Source organism: Chrysochloris asiatica, unplaced genomic scaffold (genome assembly GCF_000296735.1).
Source record: "Chrysochloris asiatica unplaced genomic scaffold, ChrAsi1.0 scaffold00291, whole genome shotgun sequence".
Taxonomy (NCBI): Eukaryota; Metazoa; Chordata; class Mammalia; order Afrosoricida; family Chrysochloridae; genus Chrysochloris; species Chrysochloris asiatica.
The window spans coordinates 525,066-549,148 of record NW_006408809.1 but is presented as its reverse complement, the minus strand read 5'-3'; the positions used below and the strand labels follow the sequence as shown (position 1 = coordinate 549,148).

At 41.5% G+C, this 24,083-nt stretch overlaps 2 protein-coding genes across 3 annotated transcripts in view; one reads left to right on the top strand and one right to left on the bottom strand.

Moving 5' to 3' along the window:
- SKIV2L2 (superkiller viralicidic activity 2-like 2 (S. cerevisiae)) overlaps nucleotides 1-9,209 on the bottom strand; it is a 116,312-nt gene extending 107,103 nt beyond the window's left edge. The window contains exons 1-2 of one of the 2 annotated variants that reach the window (XM_006874641.1): nucleotides 8,986-9,209; nucleotides 1,075-1,209 (exon numbers count right to left, since the gene is read on the bottom strand). In XM_006874641.1, the coding sequence (XP_006874703.1) occupies nucleotides 1,075-1,209; nucleotides 8,986-9,113 (263 nt within the window). In that variant the 5' untranslated portion in view covers nucleotides 9,114-9,209. The remainder of the gene's footprint in view (nucleotides 1-1,074; nucleotides 1,210-8,985) is intronic. The other variant, XM_006874642.1, reaches the window with a different exon arrangement.
- A 307-nt stretch (nucleotides 9,210-9,516) lies between these two features.
- Nucleotides 9,517-24,083, top strand: part of DHX29 (DEAH (Asp-Glu-Ala-His) box polypeptide 29) — a 91,946-nt gene continuing 77,379 nt past the window's right edge. The window contains exons 1-2 of the mRNA XM_006874638.1: nucleotides 9,517-9,697; nucleotides 23,187-23,260. Coding sequence (XP_006874700.1) covers nucleotides 9,517-9,697; nucleotides 23,187-23,260 — 255 coding nt within the window. The remainder of the gene's footprint in view (nucleotides 9,698-23,186; nucleotides 23,261-24,083) is intronic.

Here is a 24,083-nt window from a genome sequence, read left to right as displayed (position 1 = left end):
ACTTGACTAGAGGAAGATTTAAAAAAAAAAAAATTTTTTTTAAATAAAAGAAACAAGGGTAAATTGCTACAATTTGATGAACCTGACCTAGTCTCATGGAAGCAGTAACTCTAAATACCAACAGAGAGGGACAGAGTCTTCACATCAATTATCATGCTATCCCCTCGGTACATAGGAGAGATAGGGATAGGTAACTTAGACATTGGCTACCTAAAATGAGGGGGAGATAAAGGCACAAAGTGACTGGCTTACAAGGTTTCAAAAGGGAGTTTAAGAGTATGGGGGGAAAGAAAGGGTCCTCAATGAACAGCTTTCATCTTGTCTAGATGGGTCTAGTGAAGAAGGTGAAGAACAGAGATGGGGATAAGAGTCGTATGATTCAATAGTGAATAACTGTTATCATGACTAATTGCGACTGTCACAATTGTAAAGGTAGAAATTTTGTTAACAAAAACAGGGAAGGAGTTAATCTTAAAGTCCAGAAACAGAGGACCCTAGGATCATCAAGGGAGAAGTGCACAAGCGGAATGCAGGACTTTATCCAGAGAAGCAGCGACGTCAGAGACGGAGGCAGAGATGGAGGTAATGGGGGGGGGGAGTGGTGCCTGAGGACTCTAGACTCATGGGAAGAGAGGGACTAAGAGCTGGTGGTCAGGAGGCAGACTTGCAGAATGTGCCCTTTGGAGGTATAAATTATTATATATGCCTGAGTGTTATTTAAAAAAAAAGCTAAAATGAATAGAGAGAAACACTGTTAACTGATGGTACATGTAGAGAATTATAATCATTGTAATGAAATAAAAGTTGTTTGATCTGTTGAATGTTAAACTGATGATGTGCCCTGTAAATTCTCACTCAATCCACAACAAAAACCTTATTAAAAAAAAAAAAGACATGAATATTAACCTATAAGAATTTCTCAGATTAAAAGCAGAATGGCAAGAAGTAGAAAAAAGGAAAGGATTACAGCCCTGGAAACTATATGGGGACAATTCTACTGTGTCCTATAGAGTTACTATGAGTTAGAGCAGACTCAATAGCATATAATAACAATTATGACAATGGGAGTACTACCTTACGTCTTCAGTTATTGATTCTTCTATTCTGATCTTCTTTCCAAAAATGGGTTCATCTGTGGTTTCAAAATCTGCATCTCTCTTTTTTCCACTATTTGTTGACTCCAATTGTAATTTAACATCAAAACATTTGCTGAAAAGTAAACAGTTTAGAATGAATTTTGCATAATCAATTCTTATGTTAGAGGTGACTCAAATATTTTTTCATAAATAAATGATTTTCAGCCACACTAAACTCGGCTAAAGACCAGAACATTCTAACTTTAATTAGTAAAACTGAACACTACTCCCTTTTCATTTCATATTTTCTTGAAAACTTTATTTTCAACTTGGAATATTTTAAACCTCATATTAACATAACCATGAATGTGATTTTCTTTTAAACTGCACATCAAAATACCACTTCCATTAGCAGCATTAATAAATACACCCAATCTTCACTTAGACACATGATTAGGTTCCAAAGACCAGGTCATTATGTTAATATGAAGGGTAACCACATCATTTCATCTCCTTGCCTATACGGTGGGCATCCCGCTTGGACTCTGCTACTGTTACTTCTCCCCACCCCACAATGCCTCAGGAGAGCTTGGTCCCCACTGCAGACAGCAGGAGAGGGCCACCCAAGACTTTCGGGGTCAGTGTGGTTGAAGGGTCAATTCCCACCCCATCTATTTCTGTATTCAAGTTGTGGTATTGTTCACACACTGATTGAAGTATATGAAGAAAACAGTCTCACATACATGTTATTGAGAAAGCACAGTATTTTAATAGCATTTTCAGATAATTCTGAATATTTCTTTTTAATCCTACACCAAAAAGTGACTATACTTTGAGAGCCATTGCTACAGTTAAAGTGGTGAACTTCAAAACACTGAACCAAAGTCATGCAAAAGAACATAATATTCACTTGTATAGTTACACAGTAATTACAACCAGGAAAAATAAACACATGGGGAGGAGAAAGGGGGGTTTCTGAAATGTTGCATTTCTTATCCTGAATGATGTTGACCTGGACATGCTCACTTTATGAAATGTCATCCTATGACTTGTGTACTTCATATACTGTACTTCAATAAAAAGTAGAGGACAACACACAGTAGTACATCTATGTTTGAATAACCTTTCCATAATGAAGATCATTCAGTTACTAACGAAAGCTGAAATCTGTAAATCCTGTCGCTTTCAATTTAGTGGAAAAGGTATGCTGCTGACTACTTATGTGACTATACAACCTCCTTTGCACAAGTCAGTAATATCCTTGGGCCTCAGTTTACTCATCAGGAAAATGGTAAGGAACTACAGCCAAGAACCCTTTTAGTTCTAATATTTTAGGAGCACCTTAGTCCTCAAGCTGACAACTTTGCTACTCAACACTTTCAAAAGGTCTTGTGCAGCAGATTTGACTAATGCAATATGTAGTTTGATTTTTTGACTGCTATTTCCGTGAGTGTTGATAGTTGATCCAAGAAGAATGAAGTCCTTGATAACTTCAATCTTTTCTCTACTGATAAGAATGTTGTTTATTGGTCCAGTGGTGAGGATTTTTGTTTTCTTTACATTGAGATGCAATCTATACTGAAGGCTCTTTGATCTTCAACAGTAAATGTTTTAAGTCCTCTTCACTTTCAGTAAGCAAGGTTGTATCATCTGCATATTGCAGGTTGTTAAAGTCTTCCTCCAACCCTGATGCCACGTTATTATTCCTTACTATTAAGTCTCCAAATAGGTATGTCTCTTATAGTTCCATAGGGAGATGGTGGCTCCATAGGATAAGTACTGAACTGCTAACCACAAGGTTGGAAGTTCAAGCCCACCAACTGCTCCTTACGAGAAAGATGAGGATGCCTGCTCGCATAAAAGATTTAAAGCCTCAGAAACATTACAGGGGGTCACTATGAGTTGAACAAGACTACAGCCCAAAGTTCCACAAGTATGTCATATGCAGAACTTGCACAATGAAATCTGAGTTACCCAGAAAGCAGGGCTTCAAATCGGTTAGAAACCAGTTCAGCAAAATCAGAATACATCCAAATCTGGATGAGGTTGAATGATAACTGAAAAGGGTAAAAATATGGATCTAAGTCCTGGAATGGGAGACTTGGAAGAGATGTAGCAGGACCTTTCAGGAGCATGATGTGGGGAATGAAATTACTGCCAGGCTGTGGAGAGCATTACGCATTCAAAGCGGTGCAGTCAACCACCATCTATGAGAAGGGCACCACTGTTTCCAACACCGCAGAGTAAAAGATGTGGTTGCTATGCAACATGCATGCTACCGCTATTTTCTAAGAAGGAGATTATGTTTCTAGCACGGGACTGGCCCATACATTTTCTGGTTATCATTCCAGTTCATACACATTTTACAAATTTGTCTATTCTGGTTTTGTTTTATGACTACGACAGAAAAGGACAGGTTCAAAGCCCTGCCAGAAATATTGAAAATACTGCACTGCAGACAACTAGTTTACTCATAAAAAAATAAGGTTTATCTGGTTTAGTGAAACTGGAAAATGGTCCTTCTATTATTTCATAAAGGCAGCATACACTTTATATAAGGCATGAAAAAGAGGAACAAACTAGGCTATTAAACCCAAAGAACACATTGAGGTACAATACATCAACCAATAAAACCAAATTGGCAGTGGTTATGTGCCGTGGAGTCAGTTCCAACTCATAACGACCCTGTACAGGGTTTCCAAGGCTATAAATCTTTATGGGAGCAGAAAGCCTCATCTTTCTCCCGCTGAACAGCTGGTAGTTTCAAACTGCTGACCCAGAGGTTCACAGCCTGATTCGTAACCACTACACTATCAGAGCTCCTTAAAACCAAATTAAGGAGCATCAAAATAGCTAGTCTCTAACCTGCCATGAGTCCCTGGGTGGTGTATACAATTAATGATAACTGAAAGGCCGGAAGCTGGAAGTATACTCAGAGATTTCCTTGGACTAAAGGTCTAGTTATCTACCTCTGAAAATTCAGCCACTGAAAACCCTATAGAGCTCAGGTTTACTCTGACATGAGCTGCCGTATTTAGAGTCATCTTAAAAAGCAACTGGTTTAGTTTGGGTTTTATGTACTAAAGTGTGAAGTTATATAAGGGGCTTCACAAAATTCATAGAAAAAAATCCATTATCTTTTGATACATTTTCCCACAGCCTTTTTGAATTCCCCTAATGTATGTCATTGTCTTCACAGTATCATGTTGTTGTGGTTAGTTGCTATGTGGTCAAATCTGACTCATGGTGATCCAATGTGCGCACAGCAGAACTGTACTTTTTATGGCTGTGACCGACCTTTCAGAAGATCCAAGCCTTACTTTCAAAGCGCATCTGCTCAGGGTGCCAAAGTTGTGCCATCCAGAACTCTTAATATTATTATTGTTGTTGTTAAGTGCCGTCAAGTCGGTTCCGATCCATAGCAACCCTGTGTAGGATTTCCGAGGAGCAGCTGGTGGGTTTGAAGCATCGAACTTGCGATTCAAACTGACCTTGCAGTCCAGTGCTTTATCCTACAGCGCCACACCAGGGTTATTATAGTTACCCATTTAAATACTCCAGCAACTATTAATAAAATAATCCCTTTCTCATTTTCCCAGAAAAATTCTCCAAAACTGTGGTGAGACCTGGAGACACCTGAGCCAATGGACAAGGACATAGCCACAGAGGGCTAGAGATGAGAGTGAAGCATCCAGCTGATATGAAGTGAGGGAAGACGCACAAGAACACCCAAACTTGCAGATAGTATCCATCTGACTTAGCCTCAATGGTCTAATAATCAGAACTTGACTAGAAGATTAATAAACAATTTTTGATAAAGGAAACGAGGGTAAATTGGTACAATTTGATGAACGTGACCTATACTCATGGAGGTATTAACTCTATATACCAACAGAGGGAAGGAGTCTTCACATCAAGTATCAATGCTATTCCCTCTGTACAACAGGGTAGATAGGGAAGGGCAACTTAGATACTGGCTACCTAAAATGAGGGGGCGCTGGAGGCATCAAGTGATTGGCTTACAAGGTTTCAAGAGGGAGTTTAGTTTAAGAGTGTGTGGGGGAAGAAAGAGTCCCCACTGAATAGTTTTCATGTGGTGAAAAGAGATGGGGATAAGATTCTTATGGTTCAATAGCGAGAATTTGTTATCATGACTAACTGCAACTGTCACAATTGTAAGGTAGAAGTTTTGTAACAAAAACGGGGGAGTAATTAATTTTACAGTCCAGAAATAAAGGACCTTCGTACCATCAAGGGAGAAGAGCGCAAGCGAATGTGGGACCTTATCCAGAAAAGCAGTGACACCAGAGATGGAGGCAGAGATGGGGACATGGAGGAAGGGAGCAGCTGAGGAGCACTCTAGATTCATGGGAAGAGAGCGACTAAGTGCTGGTGGCCAGGAGGCAGACTTACAGAAGATCCCCTCTGGAGTTGTAAATTATTATACATGCCTGAGTGTTTAAAAAAAAAAAAAAAAGCTAAAATGAGTAAGAGAGAAATACTGTTATCTGATGGTACATGGAGGGGATTATAATCATTGTAATGAAACAAGGTGTGTGATTTGTTGAATGTAAAACTGATGATCTGCCCTGTAAACTTGCACTCAATTCACAACAAAAACTTTAAAAAATAAAAAATTAAATAAAACAAAGTACACAACCCAAATGTGAAAACATAAAGGCATAATAAATGCCTTTGATTTTTAGCTTTTAAAAAAACGAACAAAAATAAAGTCTTCCAAAGAGCAGCCAATCCAAGTGCAATCAGATGTAATACACAAAAAGATAATCCTCACCCCATCCCCCGAAACTATTCTTTTCAACTCAATGAGAGAAAACTGTTTTCTACTTTGTTATATTCTTATTTTTGTGACATTTCTGATTTTTCTGCTATCATCCCATTTCTTCTTTAGTCCCGTTTGCTAGTTCATGCATCTTGAAAAGGGATCTCCTTTTCTTCTAGTACCAGTTCAAATGACATCCAAATATGTACCTTCAGTTCTAGTCTCCAAATACTAGAGTAAAACTGTCCAATAGGTAGTTATAACCATATCACCTTACTGTGTTTCAAACCAAATTTTATCTCCAGCTCAAAATCTCCTCTGGATCTCCTAATTTTTCTTCAAAGATCCAAATTCAAAACTGTATCTTTTTATTCCTTTTCTACTGTTTTCCTTAACTAAGGTCTTTTTCCTTTACAATATATATCTTCCCCTCTTTCAGACACTTAAATTTAGGCTCTTTTCACCATGCAACTAAACCCAAAACACCAAATCCACTGCCACCGAGTAGATTCCAACTCATAGCAACCCTACATAGGGTCTCCAAGACTGTAAAGCTTTATGGGAACAGTCTCATCTTTCTTTTGCAGACTGGAGGGTGGGTTTGAACCACCAACCTTGTAGTTAGCAGTCTGATGCTTAATCCACAGTGCTAACATGAATTCTGGATACCTGAAATACCTTCCTAATTGATTTCGTTTTACTATTAGTGTCTATCCTCTTCCCATATACTCCATTAACCACTACCAAATTAATTTTACTAAACTAAGCTCACCAGCTGCTCCTTGGAAAGCCTACACAGGGTAGCTATGAGTCAGACTTGACAGCACTAAACAGTAATCACTCTACTAAGCAAACTTGATGGTACAGTGGGTTAGGAGTTGGGCTAACTGCAAAGTTGGTGGTTCAAACCTACCAGCTACTCTGCGGGAGAAAGATGAGACTGCTCCCATAAAGATTTTCTGTCTCGGAAACCCTTTATAGGGTTGCTATGGTTCAAAATTCACTTGATGGCTATGCGTATGGTCTCAGCTTTGACCAGTCACCAAGTTGGGGAGGGGAGGGATAAAAACCACAAACACCCTGTGCTTTCAAAACGAGATCAAAATGCTTCTGCTTGATATTCAAGGCCCTCATAATTTAAAGTCAACTTCTATTTTCAGGTACACATCTTATAGTCCCTTAGCAAGTACTCCCAGTACAACAGAAAGGAGCTTCAAAAAAATTCATGCAAAAATTCCAGTATCTTTTGTTTCCATTTTTTCACAAACATTTGAGTGCTGACTCAATGACACTAAACAACAACCATAACCTATACTGTTGTGATGCACCGTGGAGTCGGTTCCGACTCATAACAACCCTGTACAGGGTTTCCGAGGCTGTAAATCTTGACAGGAGCAGAAAGCCTCATCTTTCTCCTGCGGAACAGCTGGTTGGTAGTTTGGAACTGCTGACCTTGAGATTCGCAGCCCGATTCGTAACCACTATGCTACCAGAGCTCCTTTAACCTATACTATACTCTAACTCTAACTATATACTACAACTCTTTAAAATGTGTAGCTGCTCTATCTCCTTACAGAGACTGGAAATCTCCTGAGAGCAAAATCATGCCTAATGTAACTCAAACATCTACTGCGTGTTTTCTTGTTAAGTACCATTAAGTTGATTTCGACTAGTAGCCACAGCTGATGGGTTGAACCCCTGACCTTGTGGTTAGCAGTCTAGTGCTGATCCTACAGTGCCACACTTAAGTCAATACCAAGAGTTAATTTTGATTAAAAATGAACCACCTGATTTTAAGTCTTAGCTTGAATGTGTGTCATAGACATTCTAAGGGGTATATCCTGCAGTCTATACATGTTTACAGCCCAGTGGTTTTTCCCCCTTACTCATCTTACTCCAGCGGAGCAGCTGGCAGGCTCGAACTCCGGACCTAACCAGCATTTATTTGCGCTCATTATGTGCTAAGCGAAGTCCTGGTGTGGCGCTGTGGGCTAATGCGTCACACTGAAAAATTCAATGGTTCAAGCTCACCAGCTGCTCCTTGTAAACCCTATACAAGAGGGTCGCTATGGGTCGGGATCCACTCGACTGCACTTAATAGCATCTCATTTAATGTTCACACATCAACTCTAGCTGTTGTTAGGTGCCGTTGAATCGGTTTATCAACAAATTGTTGTTGTTATGTGCTGTGGAGTCAATTCCGACTCATAGCGACAGGGTTTCTGAGGCTGTAAATCTTCACGGGAGCAGAAAGCTTCATCTTTCTCCCGAGGAACAGCTGGTAGCTTCAAACTGCTGACAGTGACATTAGCAGCCGGATTATAATCGGCTTGATTCGTATCCACTACCAGATGGGAGGCACTCAAGGCAAACCAAGGCGTCCTGGTGTGGCGCTGTGGGTTAACACGCTTAACTGCAAAGTCGGTTTGAAAACAAGGTTGGCGGTTCTAGCTCACCAGCTGCTCCTATGAAACCCTATACAGCGTCGCTTTGGGTCGGAACCAACTCAACAGCACTTAGCAACAAAACAAAACTCGCTGTCACCGAGTCAATTCTGACTCATGGATTCAATTCTGACTCATGGAAATCACATAGATTGTCACTAAACTGTGCTGGAAGTACGGAACCAAGGGCAACGCGGAGCAAGTGGGTTTGAACCACCGACTTTGTAGTCAGTAGCAACCTGACCCACAAGGCCACCAGGGCTCGTAGAGGTAGGCACTATGCCAATATCTAGTCCAGTTCTTCCCTTCTTAGCCCTTGACTCAATTAGGCATTCGGTTTGTTTAGTAAAAACAATGTGTCCGGCACTGAGCTGGCGCTGGGAGTACGGAACCAAAGACAACCTCAACCCGCCCTTAAGACGCCACCGGGCGGCGAGGCGGGGAGCCAGCTACTCAGCGGAAAACCCACGCAGAAGGCGCGTGAGACGCTGGCGGACACCTGGGAATGCCAACAACCCGCTTTCCCCAAGACAACACTTTCTCCCTCCCTATGCAAACGTTTTCTAAAATTCCCTTTCCGTTTTTGACGCCACTCAATGTACAATCTACTTCCTCGTGCTCTTCCTAAGGGAGGCAGCAGCACTGAAGAGAGAAAACAACACATGTAGTGAATCATCCTCACCCGGCCTTTTCCGCAGACCCTGGAGGCCCCTTCCATTTCCCTTTCTCCTTGTCTTTTTTGGTTCCGGAAGCAGTAGTCGTATCTTCCTCGAATACGCTGAAGAGCTCATCTCCGAAAGCGTCCGCCATCTTTTGGAGCGGTGAGACTGAATTTCCCTCCTACCCACGATGCCGCGCGACGTGACGTCCTATTAAAGGCGCAACAGTGGCCCGTGGGGGTCAAAAACCGTGACTTCGCCGATTTTTTTTTCTTTTTTTCTTTTCAGACCTTTCTTCCCAGAAATCGATAACAAGCTCAGTAGCTTAAACACGGAGCGTGGTCTCGGCGCAAGAGTAGAGGAACGCCACAGACCTTTAGGGGCGGTGAGGGAGGCGGTGTCTTGTTGGATCGGACCAATTGTGAGGCAGCGGCCGCCCAAGCCAGAGAAGCCCGGATGGAAGTTTCAGCGAGGCCGCGCGGGTGCTGAGGGATGTGAAGAGCAGTCGGCGACTGAGGCCGGAACCGAGAGGAATCTTCTGTCACAGTTGCAGTATGGGAGGCAAGAACAAGAAACACAAGGCGCCAGGGGCCGCAGCGGTCCGAGCCGCCGTGTCAGCTTCCAGAGCGAAATCTGCTGCGGCTGGATCAACCGTGGAGGCTCAGAATAAGAAGCCTGCGGCCAGGCCGCCCCCCGCCGCCGTTGGCAGCACCAGGGAGTCCCGAGTCAAGCAAGGTACGAGCGATCGCCTGGTCCGGGCTTTCGGTCCCAAACCCCGCTGCTTCTATCATAGGCGGATCCTCGGTCTCGAAATTTTTGTCTCCCGCACCTGGCACGGTTAGCTCCCGGTTCCGGGAAGAGGCCTTGTTTTTAGATCGCTCTAAACTATTTGGACCTCTGGCGTTCCCACGGTTAGCCCATAGTCTCCACCTTTTCTCAGTAACTCCTGTCTCGGCAGGGATCAGTCCTGAGCCGTCATTTCAACTAGCTAGGTTACTGCAGAGAGGTCGCCATGTCTAGTTCTAGCCTTGGGGAAATCGTCCTACATTCTGCCGGCTCTGCGTGTCATTTTCAGCAGTGATTGGTGTGGGAAGATCAATAATTAAAATCATTGCAGCTGTGATCCACTGAACATAGGTCTAACCTAGCGCAAAATGATCAGCGAATTTGCGCCGCCATGTGTTGTGTTTTGGCCTGCTGTGCAAGTTGGTTTGTTAACTCAAGTTGGAGATTGCCTATCCCTGCTGCAGCCCGACAGGCTGTTATTGCCAGAGAGAAACAGTTACACACACTCTTGCTTCTACTCAGCTTGCTTACTTGTAGTTCTTAGTGGAATATTCATTCCACAAATACTTACCGAGCATCCATTGTGTATCTCATTGTGATAGCACCTCCTAAGGAGCGTGCTGGTCTGCTGGGGAAGGCAGGCATTAAAAAGTCCTAGCAGCTAGCCTATTGCTATATAATTGATAAGTGCCACAAAGAAAAACCCAGGAAGAGAGTTAAACAGGATCATTTCAGTGTGGAGCACTGGATTAAGCATTGGACTGGTAACCCCAAGGTTAGCAGTTCAAACCCACCAGCCACTCAACGAAAGATGAGGCTGCCTCCTGATTCTGTAGAGATTTAGTCTCGGAAACCCTAAGAAGCAGTTGTACTCTGACCTATAGAGTCGCCATGTGTTGGCATTGACTCAATGACAGTGAGTTTAGGAAGAAGGAGAGTTCACATCTCCAAAAAAGTTTCCGCTTAAGCTGGAAGCACTGAACTGTGAATTAGCCGTTCAAACCCACCAGTCAGCCTTTCCTTGGGAGAAAGATGAGACTTTCTGCCTCCATAAAGATTTACAGCCTCTGAAACCCTATACAGAGTCGCTATGAGTTGGAAGCAACTCAACACGGCACACAAGAAGCTGAGATCAGGAAGATGAATAGGAACTACTCTGTAAAGAATGGCGGAACTAGTATTCCAACCCAGAAGTAAAGGTGAGAAGGAAGTCGGATGGACCAGCTAGGTGGGGTGGAAGTGGTGAGAGTTCTGGCACACTGCAAGATAGTGGCCAGTGTCATGGAACAGGGTGTGATGTGTGTGTGAATTGTTGAGTGGAAGTCTGATTTGCCATGTAAACTTTCACCTAAAACCCAATATTTTTTTTAAAAAAAGAAAGATGATATTCCTAGCAGAGGGAATCGCCATTTGCAAAGATCTAGAGTCAAGAAAGACTTTCCAGGCGTCCTAGAGGAGCTCAGTTTTGTCAACCTTGTCTAAGGAGGAAAGGAGATGAAACTAAAGAAGTAGGCAGGTAGCAGACCTTGTCAAGAAATCGGCTGCCCTGTGATGGACGAACCCATGTGTTAGAGAATAGAATGGCCCCATAGGGTTTTCTTGGCTGTAACCTGTACAGATCACCAGGCCGTCATCCACCATGCTGCTGAGGGCGTTTGAGTTGTTGTAAAATGCCATCGAATCAGTTCTGACTCTCAGCGACCCAGTTCAGGGTTTCCCAGGAACTGCTGGTGGGTTTGAACTGCTGACATGTTGGTTAGCAGTCCAGTACTTAATCCCACAGTGTCATAACAGGATTCGCACATGTTGTTGTTAAGTGCCGTCGAGTCGGGTCCGACCCATAGCGACCCTGAATAGGGTTTCCGAGGCTGTAAATCTTTACGGGAGCAGATCGCCTCATCTTTCTCCCGCGGAGCAGCTGGTAGTTTCGAACTGCTGACCTTCCGGTTCGCAGCCCGATTCGTAACCACTACGCTACCGGATTCGCACATAGAGGAATGAAAATGCAGGGATCAAACCTTTGCTTAGAAGATGGGAAACATTTGTTGCCCTGAAATTTATATAGCATTCTACTACAAAGTTATGCCTTCAATTATAAAAACATAAAATTTCTTCTTGATCTCTGAGGCATATTTGCTTGTAAATCAGCATCTTTGTGCCTCTGCCTTTGTCTTGCTGACATTCCTCTCAGCTCTTTAAGCATTGTGATAGCCATTTCTTATATTCCTTGGCATATCGTCCTTCCAGGCACCAAATTTCTGGGGGTTCCTCAGCAGTGGCAGTCTTTAACAGTATGTTGTTGTTAAGTGCCATCCAGTTGGCTCTGACCCATAGTGACCTGGTACAAGGTTACCGAGAAGCAGCTGGTGAGCTTGAACCGCCAAACTTGCAGTTCAAATGGTTTTGCTGTCTGGCACATTAACCTACAGCACCATACCAGGTCTCCTTGAACAGTATGTTGTTTGTTGTTGTTTAGTGCTGTTGAGTTGGTTCTGACCCATAGCGACCCCGTATAGGGTTTCTGGGGAGCAGCTGGTGAGCTTGAACCGCCGACCTTCTAGTTCAAACAGTTTCACAGTCTGGCACATTAACCCACAGCACCACACCAGGACACATTTAACAGTATGTTGTTGTTAAGTACCGTGGAGTCGGTTCTGACTCATAGCGGCCCTGTACAGGGTTTCCGAGGCTGTAAATCTTTATAGGAGCAGAAAGCCTCATCTTTCTCCTGCGGAATAGCTGGTAGTTTCAAACTGCTGACCTTGTGGTTTGCAGCCCGATTAGTAACCACTGTAATTTCCATATGTATCTCTCTGATGCTAATGCTGATCACCTTTTCATGTTTGGTGGCCATTTAAATGTCATCTTTGGTACACTATTCAAGTTTTTTGTCAATTTTATAATTTTTTTGGGTCTTTTTGTTGTTACATTGGTGAAGTTTTATACATTTTTTAGTAATTAGATTCTTGTTAGATGCATTCTCATAGGTTTTTAATGGATTTACAGCCTCCGAAATCCTGTTCAGGATCGCTATGGGTCGGAACCGACTCGATGGTACTTAACAACAACAACCATTTCATTACCACCCTGATAGTGTAGTGGTTACAAGTTGGGCCACTAATCTCGTGGTTCAGTGATTCGAAAGTGCCAGAAAAATGAAGCTTTCTGTTCCCATAAAGATTGACAGCCTCAGAAACCCTATACACGGACACTATGAGTTGGAACCTACTCTACAGCACATCACCACCAAGTTGGCTGAGATTTAAATACACACAAATAACAAATGTTGGTAAGAATATGGGAACATGGGAACTCTTAACTTTTGTTGCTGGGGATGCAAAATGGTACAGCATTTATGGGGGGAAAGTGGCAATTCCTCAGAAAAAAAAATATATGACCCAGCATTCCACTCCTAAATACCTAAAAGACTTGAAGACTGAGACTAAAACAGAGGCTTATACACCAGTGTTCATTGAAGCACTATTCACAATATCCTAAAGGCAGAAACAGCCTAAACGCCCATTAGATAAAAGCCTAAAGAAAATGTACATACATACAGTGGAATAGAGCTTAGCCAGTAGGAGAATTGAAGTCACAATACATGCTACACTATGGACTGAATTTGACATTATGATGAGCAAAATAAGCCAGTCACAAAACAAATATTATATGACCTCACTTATATAAAAAGACAAGAAAAAAGCAAATTATATAGAGACCAAAGTGGTTACCAGGGGCCAGAGGGAGGAGGAAAAGGGGAGGTTAATGGTGATGGAAAGTTCGTATTGATTAAAGGTAGGGTTACACAGCTGGCTATTGTAATTGCCATTGTAAGTTGTACACCTGTAGAAGGTAAATTGGCAAAAGTGTGATATATTTATAACAACTCCCCAAAAAAAGTATCTGAGGACACTACTATGTACAACCAAATACCTCATGGGATTTGGTTCCTTTGTTTATTGGGTCATGATTTCATGGTACATCCCAGTTAATTGGCCTAATAATGTATTTAGTGTGTCTACCTCCTAGTTCATTGTGTAGTGCCTAAGTTCTTAAAAGCTTGCAAGTGGCCATCAAGGTACAACAATTGGTCTCTATTCACTTGGAGCAACAAAATCAGCACTAGGAGGAAGATATGCCATATGTGATTCATTGACTCCATGAACAACTGCCTCCTACATAATGAGACCAGAAACACTGAATAGTGTCTGTCTACCATGTGGCTCTGTGAGTTAGTTAATGTGCCAGATTGCAAAGCCATTTGAACTACAAGCTTGGTTGTTCAAGCTCACCAGTCGCTCCTTGGAAACCCTATGCAGGGTCGCTCTGGGTCAGAACTGACTCGACGGCACTTACAACAACAACAACCATTACTAAACATTTTGATTAAAGACTGCATAGAAGAATCCTGATCAAAATGGAGGGTGTGTCAGACAGAGTTTCAAATTCTCATGGAGCCATGAAGGTTGGATGAATCCATTCATCTATTGCCTTGAGATAATCTTTAAACATTAGACAAAAATGTCCTCTAAGTCATCCTAAAACCAAACAAAGTTGTTGTTGTTTTTGTTAAGTGCTGTTGAATCGGTTCTGACCCATAGCGACCCTGTATAGGGTTTCCGAGGAGCAGCTGGTGAGCTTGAACTGATGATGTTGTGGTTCAAATGACCTAGCAATCCAGAGCATTAACCCACAGCATCACACCAGGACTCCTTAACTTTTTTGGGTTTTTTACATTTTCTTTGACCCCAATGCTTTTTTTTTTTTAATGTTTTATTGTGAATTATGTGATCATGTACATGGGAGAATATTAGCTTTACATGCATCCTATCGTGTATCATTACATTGCCATGGTAACAATCCCCTCCATGCATCATCAACCAACTAAAGGGTGTCACCTGCAAGCCTGCCCCCTGGTCCTCAGCACATAGCCCCTCTCCCTCTATTGTTCTAGAGTTCCCAGACACTCCATCTCTCCAGCTCTGCCTCCATCTCTGGTGTCACTGTTTCTCTGCGTAGGGTCCCACACTCCTCTCTTCTCCCTTGATGATCCCAGGGACCTCTGATCCTGGACTGCAAAGTCAACTTCTCTCCTTTTGCTACGAAACGTCTACCTTTACATTTCCAACCCTCACAGTCAGTTCTGATAGTAATTATTCACTGTTGTACCACATGAGTGCTATGCACATCTACTTTCATCAGTCCTGCCCAGACAGATTGTATACTACTCTGGAGATTCTGCCTTCCTGCACGCCCTCTAGATCTAGGCTCCCTCTTGAAAGCTTGTAAGCCAGTCACTTCTTGCCTTGGTAGCGCCCCCATTTTGGGTAGCCAATGTGCAAGCTGCCCATCGCTGTCTACCCCGTGTATTGAGGGGGTGGGAATGACCTCGCTGTAAAGATTTGTTTCCTGTTTTGAGCTACTGCATCCATCTTTCTTCTTCTTTCTTCTTCTTTCTTCTTCTACTTGAGTTCTGATCATCCATCCATTGAAGCCAGGTCAAGTGGGTATTATCTGCAGGTGTGGGTGTTCTTGTGCATATGCCCTCTCTTCTTATCAGCTGGACACTTCATTCTCCACTCTATTCCTCTGTGGCTATGTCACTGACTCTGGGCCCAGGAGACCCCAGGTCTTGCCACACTGCTGGCCAACCAGGTCTCCACCTGGATTCACAGGAGTCTATTGAACAAGGTAAGACCTGGTTCACAGCTTCATTACTGTTTTTCCCTCACTTCCCCTTATCGGTGACCAATGTGGTCACCAGTGAGAGCACATGTCTGTGCATGTATTCCCATTGAGTCTGAGTCTTGAAAGGGGGTTTCACCTGAGGGGACCTGACTGCTTGCCTTGGTGTCTCCTGGGTGAGCATCTTGCTTATTCTTGTAGTAAGTAGTCAGTCGGACTGCCATTGATTGTTTTGTATTTTTCCTGTAGGTCTTTCTTTCAAGAAGTATCTTCTGTTCTTCTAGCCACTCCAGGCTGGTCTACTTGTCCTTTCAAATGGAAATTTCCCACCTCAGAAGATTCTGGATGGGGTTCAGGATTCCACCTATGGTCTTATGCAATGCAGAGGCTCCACAGGAAGCCTCCTTCACTGGCCAAGTCCTACCCCTGTTTTAGGTATTCTAATAAGTTACAGGTAGAAGACTGACTTACAAGCTTTCTATGGTGATATTTCTGGCTATTCCTTTCTCTTCCCCTGAAGTGTCTATTTCATAATGGTATGCCAGGGAAACCAAGATTCAGAAGACAGCCAAGTATCTTAACAAAATAACCCTCATTTTTCCCATTCCAACCATGCCTCAATCCCTGTATCCCAGAGCCCTATTGTTCCAAGGTTGTGCATACATCATTATTTACCACTGTCCCATTTAGCCAATGCAAACCTGCTTAATTATTCTCCCATCTGCCATGTTCTTCTATTCCCCTCCCCCTTCTTGTGTATTGTCCCCCTCTCTAGCACCCAAACTATTATGTGTCTATTTTCTACCTGTGCTCTACCTTCCCCTCCCTCCCCTAACCTCACCCCCCACATCCCGGTAACCAGCAAAGAATCCCACACCCCTTTTAGTATGGGTTCTTTTTCGTAGTCTTTTACAATAATGATCCTATGCAGTATTTTTACTTTTGTGACTGACTAATTATACTCAACATAATGTCCTCAAGGTTCATCCATATTATGTGGTAGCTTACAGCTTCCTTGTTGTTCTTCAAGGTAGCATAATATTCCATTGTGTCTATGTACCAACGTTTGTTTTTCCATTCTTTAGTTGATGGGCACTTAGGCTGTCTCCATCTTTTTGCTATTGTAAATAGTGCTGCTATGAACATTGGTGTGCATATATCTACTCGTGTTATGGCTCGTATTTCTTATGGGTATTTCTTGTGGGTAAATACCAAGTAGAGGAATTACTGGATCATAAGGTATTTCTATTTCCAACCTTCTGAGGAAGCACCATATTTCTTTCCAGAGAGGTTGGTCCATTTTGCAATCCAACCAGCAATGCCAGAGTGTCCTAGTCGCTCCACATCCTTGCCAGCATTTATTGTCCTCAATTTTTTTTTTTTTAATCTTTGCTGTTATTGCTGGTGTGAGATCATATCTCATTGTTGTTTCGATTTGCATCTCTCTGTGTGGCACTGTGGGTTAATGCGCCAGACTGCAAAACCATTTGAACCGCAAGGTCGGCAGTTCAAGCTCACAAGCTGCTCCTCGGAAACCCTGTACGGTGTTGCTATGGGTCGGAACCTACTCGACAGCACTAAACAACAACAACAATGACTAGTGATCATGAAAAATTATGTTTGTTGGCTGCCCGGATCGCCTCCTTGGTGAAGTGGCTGTTCATGTCCTGTGCCCATTTTTTAATTGGGTTGTCTTTTTCTTGTAGAGGTGTTGTAGTTTTCTATATATTTTAGAAATGAGTCCCTTGTCTGATGTGTCGTTGCAGAAGATTTTTTCCCATTCTGTGGGTTCCCTTTTTACTCTTCTGGTGAAGTTTTTGATGCACATAAGTTTTAAATTTTTATTATGTCCCAATCATCTATTTTGTCTACTATTATTTGTGTAGTTTTCAAAATGTTTGGTAATCTGTGTATTCCATGAATTAGAGCCCTAACATTTGTCCCTATTTTTCATTGATGGCCTTCATAATTCTGGGATTCACATTTAGATCTTTAATCCATGTTAAATTGGTTTTTGTATAAGGCATGAAGTAAAGGTCTTGTTTCAATCTTTTGCATATAGCTTTCCAGTTCTGCCAGCACCATCTGTTGGAAGAGACTATCTCCTCCCCTGGCGATATATTTAGACATTTAGTTGAAAATCTGTTGGCTGTATGTGGATTGGTTAATTTCTAGATTCTAGATTCTGTTCCATTGATCGCTGTATCTTTCATTGTATCAGTAACCAAGCTGTTTTGACTACTTTAGCCTTATAATAAAATTTGAAGTCAGTAGTGAGAGGTTTTCAACCTTATTCTTTTTCTTAAGCAGTGCTTTGCTTATCCTGGGTCTCTTTCCTTTCCGTATAGTTTGTAACTGTTTTTTCCGTCTCTTTGAAGAGTGTCCTTGGAATCTGGATTGGGATTGCATTATATGTATAAATCGCTTTGGGCAGTATTGACATTTTCACAATGTTAAGTCTTCCTCTGCAGGAGCATGGTACATTCTTCCATTTTTGTAGGTCTCTTGGTTTCTTGTAGTAGTGTTTTGTAGTTTTCTTTGTATAGGTCCTTTGTTTCTCTGGTCACATTTATTCCAGATATTTCATCATTTGGGTGGCTATTGTAAATGGTATTGCTTTCTTCATGTCCTTTTCAGCGCTGTCATTATTGGTATAGAGGAACCACTATGCTATTTTAAGAACTATCTTTGGTTGGTTGGTTTGTTATGTGTCGTGGAGTTGGTTCCGACTCATAGCGACCCTGTATAGGGTTTTCGAGGCTGTAAATCTTTACGGGAGCAGAAAGCCTCATCTTTCTCCCACAGAACATCTGGTAGTTTCAAACTGCTGACCTTGTGGTTCACAGCCCGATTTTTAATCACTATGCTACCAGAGCTCCTTATATGGGGTCAAATTGATAACAGTAACTTAGAAGATTCGATAGGAATGTCTAAAAGCAGTGAGTTTATGTTATTGAGGGAGGAACAACTCAGAAGAGGAGGGTGAGAATGGTTGATATAACTTACAGTGTAATCAGTGTCACTAAATTGTGCATGTAGAAGCTGTTGAATTGGTGTATGTTTTTCCATGTTCTCAACCCCAACAGAATATATAAAATCCAGAGATGGGGGACTCTGTGTAGTACAGTTCTATTCTGACACACATGAGGTCATCATGAGATGGAATCAAATCAATGGCAACAGTTGTTGAATGCCACCGAGTCAATTCCCACTCGTAGTGACCCTGTATAGGTTTCCCAAGGAGTGAGTGGTGGGTTTGAACCACTGACCTTGCAGTCTAGCGCATTATCCTATAGCACCTCACTAGGACTTTGGTGGCAACAGTAACTATGGTAAGCCTACAGCAGTCCAGTTGATTCCAACTCAGCGACCCATAGGAAGAGAGTAGAATTGCTCCTTAAGTTTTTCCTATAGGACAGACACCCCCCTCCCTAGGGTTTCTGAGACCATAAATCTTTATTGGAGTACACAGTTTTATCTTTTTCCTGAGGAGCAGCTGGTGAGTTTGAACAACCAACTTCACAGTTAGCAGTGCAGCACTTAGCTCACGACACCACTAGTGCTCCTTTGCGTATTGTTTGGCTGATAATACATAGTGCTTCTATCAGCTGGAACAGACTTGGCAACCTTGGACAAGATAGGAGATGATCAGAATTCCCACTTTCCTTTTTCCTCAGTATTGCCCATTCTGAAAGGGGTGCTTTCTCTTCAAAATTACTCATCTTCTCTGTCAGGAATCTCAATATCTTCTGAAGGTTCTTGACATCAACTAAATATCAGAAGGGAAAACTTATTAAAATAATTTATACAAAAAATATGACAATGCAAGTGGATTTAACCTTATTGAATATGCAGTCATTTGCATTTTAAGAGAAGCTACTTAAAGACTCCTGGCGTGGTGCTGTAGGACCAGCACTGGACTGCGAACAACAAGTTATGTTATTGTGTGCCATCAAGTCACTTCCAACTCATAGCAGCCCTATTCACAACAGAATGAAACACTGCCTGGTCTTTGCCATCTTCAAAATTGTTAACACTTGACCACATTGCTGCTGCCACTGTGCCAATACAGCTTGTTGGGAGTCTTACTCTTTTTAGCAGACCCTCCACTTAGCATAATGTCTGTCTCCAAGGACAGGTTCCACCTGATAATATGAGAGACAAAGTCTCACCGTCCTTGATTCTAAGGAGCATACTGGTTGTACTTCTTCCAAGACAGATGTCTCTATTCTTCTGGCAGTCCATGGTACTTTCAGTATTCTTCTCCAACACCATAGGTAAATGCATCAATTCTTTTGCGGTGTTCCTTATTCATTGTTCATATTTCACATGTATATGAGATAGTTGAAAATACTGTGGCCTGAGTCAGGCACACCTTAGTCCTCAAACTGATATCTCTGCTCTGGGATACTTTAAAAAAGATGTCCTGTGCATCAGATTTGCCTCATGTAAATCGTTTGATTTCTGGACTGCTACTTCCATGAGGATTGATTGCGGATCTAAGCAAAATGAAGTTTTGACAACTTCAATCTTTACCATTTATCATGATGTTGTTTATTGGTCCACTTGTAAGGATTTTTATTTTCTTTACATTGAGATGCAATCCATACTGAATGCTGTGTTCTTTGATCTTCCTCAGTAAGTTTTTTATGTCCTCTTCACTTCCAGCAATCATGGTTGTGTCACCTGCATATCGAAGGCTGTTAATGAGTCTTCCTCCATTCCTGATGCCAAGCTCTTCTTCATATAATCCAGCTTCTCAGACTGTTCACTCAGCATGCAGATTGAACAAGCTTAGTAAAAGAATACAGCTCTGGCATACACGTTTCCTGATTTTAAACTGTTCAGCATCCCCATGTTTCATTCGAATTCCTTGGACTATGTACAGGTTCTTTATGAGCACAATTAAGTTCTTCACAGTGTTATCCAGAGTTTGTCATGATCCACATAATCAAAAGCTTTTGCATCATCAATATAGGACAGGTAGCTCTGGTAACATAGTAGTTACGAATCGGGTTGCTAACATCAAGTTCGGCAGTTTGAAACTACCAGCTGTTCCTCAGGAGAAAGATGAGGCTTTCTGCTCCCGTAATTTACAGCCTCGGAAACCCTGTATAGGGTCACTATGAGTCGGAACCAACTCCATGGTACTTAACAACAACAAAAAATATTGTTTTGGTATTCTCTGCTTTCAGCTAAGGTCCATCTGACATGGACCTTAATCTGGCTTGAATTTTTTATGCCATTTTATTATTGTAAACAAAATTTTATTTGCATGTGATATTAATGACATTATTTGATGGTTTCCACATTCCATTGGGTCACTTCTCTTTGGAATTGGCACAGATATGGATCTCTACCCATCAGTTGGCCAGATAGCTGTCTTCTAATAAAAGATTTCAATTTAAATTCCGTCAATTCTTGGAACTTTGTTTTTCTCCAGTGTCTTCAGTGCAGCTTGAACTTCTTCCTGTAGTACCATCGGTTCTTGATCATATGCTACCTCTTGAGATACTTGAACATTGACCATTTGGTTTGGGTACTATGGTTTTGTATACATTTCATCTTCTTTTGATGCTTTCTGCATCATTCAATATTTTGCCCACGTTGTTGTTGTTAAGTGTTGTCGAGTCGTTTCCGACCCATAGCGACCCTGTATAGGGTTTCCAAGGAGCGGCTGATGAGTTTGAACCACCGACCTAGTGGTTCAAATGATTTTGCAGTCAGCGTATTAGCCCCAGAGCTGCACCAGGACTTTGCACATAGGGTCCTTCAGTATTTCAAGGTGAGGTGTGATTTTTTTTTTTCTTCAGCTCTTTCAGCTTCAGAAATGCTGAGCATGTTCTTCCTTTTTGGTTTTCTAATTCCAGGTGTTTTTTCCACATTCCATTATAATACTTGGTCTTTTCTAGCTGCCCTTTGAAGTTTTCTGTTCTGCTCTTTTATGTCCTCATTTCTTCCTTTAGCTTTAGCATCTCTTCACTGAAGAACAACTGTCAGTTTCCTTCTATCATCCGTTTCGGTCTTTTCTTTCTTTCCTGTTTTAATAATAACCGTTTGCTATCTTCTTGTCTGATGTTCTTGATGTCATCTCACAGCTCTTCTGGCCTTCAGTCTTTAGTGTCTATTACATTAAATCCATTCTTGAGATGGTCTCTAGATTCAGGTGGGATATGGTTAAGGTCATGTTTTGGCTCTCATGGAATTGTTTTAATTTTCTTCAGTTTCAGCCTGAGCTAGCATGTTGAAGAGCAATTCCACAATCTACCCCTGGCCTTGTTTTGGCTGATGATGCAGAGCATTTCCACCATCTCTTCTCACAGATGTAGTCAATTTGATTCTTGTGTAGTCCGTGTATATAATGGCCATTTATGTTGTTTAAAAAGGTATTTGCAATGAACAAATCATTGGTCTTGCAAAATTCTGTCATGTGATCTCCAGCATCATTTCTATCACCAAGATCATATTTTCCAACCTTTGCATGCCTATTACCAGTAATTAGCATTACATCTTTATTGCAAGATTGATTTCAGACCGAAGAAGTGTGTAGAATCCTTCTATTTCACCCCCACTGACTTTAGTGGTTGGTGTGTAAAATTGAATAATAGCAGTATTAACTTGTCTTCCTTATGGGCATATGGATATTATCTTATCACAGTGTTGTACTTCAAAATAGATCTTGAAATGTTCTTTTTGATGATGAATTCCACTCCATTTTTCCTCTTGAATTTGTCATTCCTGACATAGTAAATCATATTGACAGATTCAAAATGGCCAGTACCATTCCATTTCAGCTCACTAATGCCCAGGATATTGATGTTTATGCATTTCATTTCAGTTATGACAATTCCCAAATTTTCTAGATTCATACTTCTCACATTCCATGTTCCACTTGTTAAAAGGATGTTTCCAGTTGTTTCACCTCATTTTGACTTGTGCCCCATCAGCAAACAAATGAACTGAAAGCTTTACTTCATTTACGTCATCACAGTCAACTCTACTTTGATGAGGCAGCTCTTCTCCAGTCATATTCTGAGTACCTTTCAACCTGAGGGGCTTATCTTCCCGCATTGTGTCTGACAATGTTCTGCTGCTGCTATTCATAAGGTTTTCAGTGAAGGACTTCTGGTAACATTGAAGATTACGAGCTGGACTGCTAACCACAAGGTCAGCAATTGAAGTCTACCAGTCACTCCGAGGGAGATAAAAGAGGTTTTCTGCTCCTGTAAAGATTCACAGCCTCAGAAACCCTATACAAGGATCAATATGAGTCGGAACTGACTCAGTGGCACATAACCACCTCCACCAAGCACTCAGAAGTAGTCTGTCTTAGTCTGGAAGCTCCACTGAAACCTGTCCGCCATGGGCGATCCTGTTTGTGTTTAAAATACTGATGACATAGCTTCCAGTATAACAGCGACACACAAGCCAAGTGACAGATGAGTGGTGGTGAAAATTTATAGGGATTGAGTTGTGTGGGGGTGGGATATAACTGAAAACATACAGTTGTTATTTGACGATCTTTAAAGGAAATTTAGTTAAAATAGGCTTCTTCTTGTTGTTGTCATGTTGCGTGGCGTCTGTTCCCACTCATAGTGACCCTGCACAGGGTTTCCGAGGCTGTAAATCTTATGCCTCATCTTTTTCCCGTGGAGCCGCTGGTAGTTTTGAACTGCTGACCGTGAGGTTCAGAGTAGCCTAGTGAATATTAATCATTAAGTTGCATTGATTGTTTTTTGTCTATTATTTACAGGTCCAAAAATTTATAGTTTTAATTCTGCAAATGATTCTGGTGGTCCTGCCAATCTGGATAAATCTATTTTGAAAGTAAGTAACCAAGGTTTTGGGTGCTTTGAAAAAAATGTTACCTTTTTGAGAAACAATCTCTTCTTAGATATAAGAAATGTTGGAGTATTTTTCATTTTTGTAAATAGTACTCCAAGAGCTAAATAAATGTGATTCATAGGAAATATATTGAGATCCTGTAAGAAATTAGGAATAATCTAGATGAGGTCCAAACTTCTAAGCATGGCTTAAACATCCTTTCACATCTGATTTAGCATACCTTTCCAGTCTCCTCTTCCATTGCTCTTCTCCACTTAACATTGTAGTTCATAGAATTCATTGTTCCACCAAATCCCACGTGATTTTATGCCTCTAAGCTTTCACCCATGTACCCTCTGCTTAGAATGGCAAAAGAAGGAAAATTTGCAAATAGGATAAAGATCAATTACTCTAAAGCAAAGATGAAAAGATAAGGAGGTAGGGAAATTAAGAGTTGTGGAACAGAACTACCAGAATGCAATTAAAGCGAATGCGGATACATTATGGAAAGAAAAAAAAAAAAAAACTAATAGAAGACAGAAATGAAACCAAAAGTGCAAAGAATTTGTGTAACCTAATTATTACTTCTTATGCATAGTCTTTATTTGTACAAAAACTTTTCGTATTTCAGGATGTGTCTTGTGCTGATTTACGTTAGGCATGTTTCTGGCTTCCATCACAAAGATTCTAATTCAGTATGTTTGAAGAGCAGATTTGATGAATTAAACACTAAAGAACGAAGACCAGAAGAGTTGTGGGATGACATCAAGAAAATCATACATGAAGAGAGCAAAAAGTCATTAAGAAGACAAGAAAGAAGGAAAAG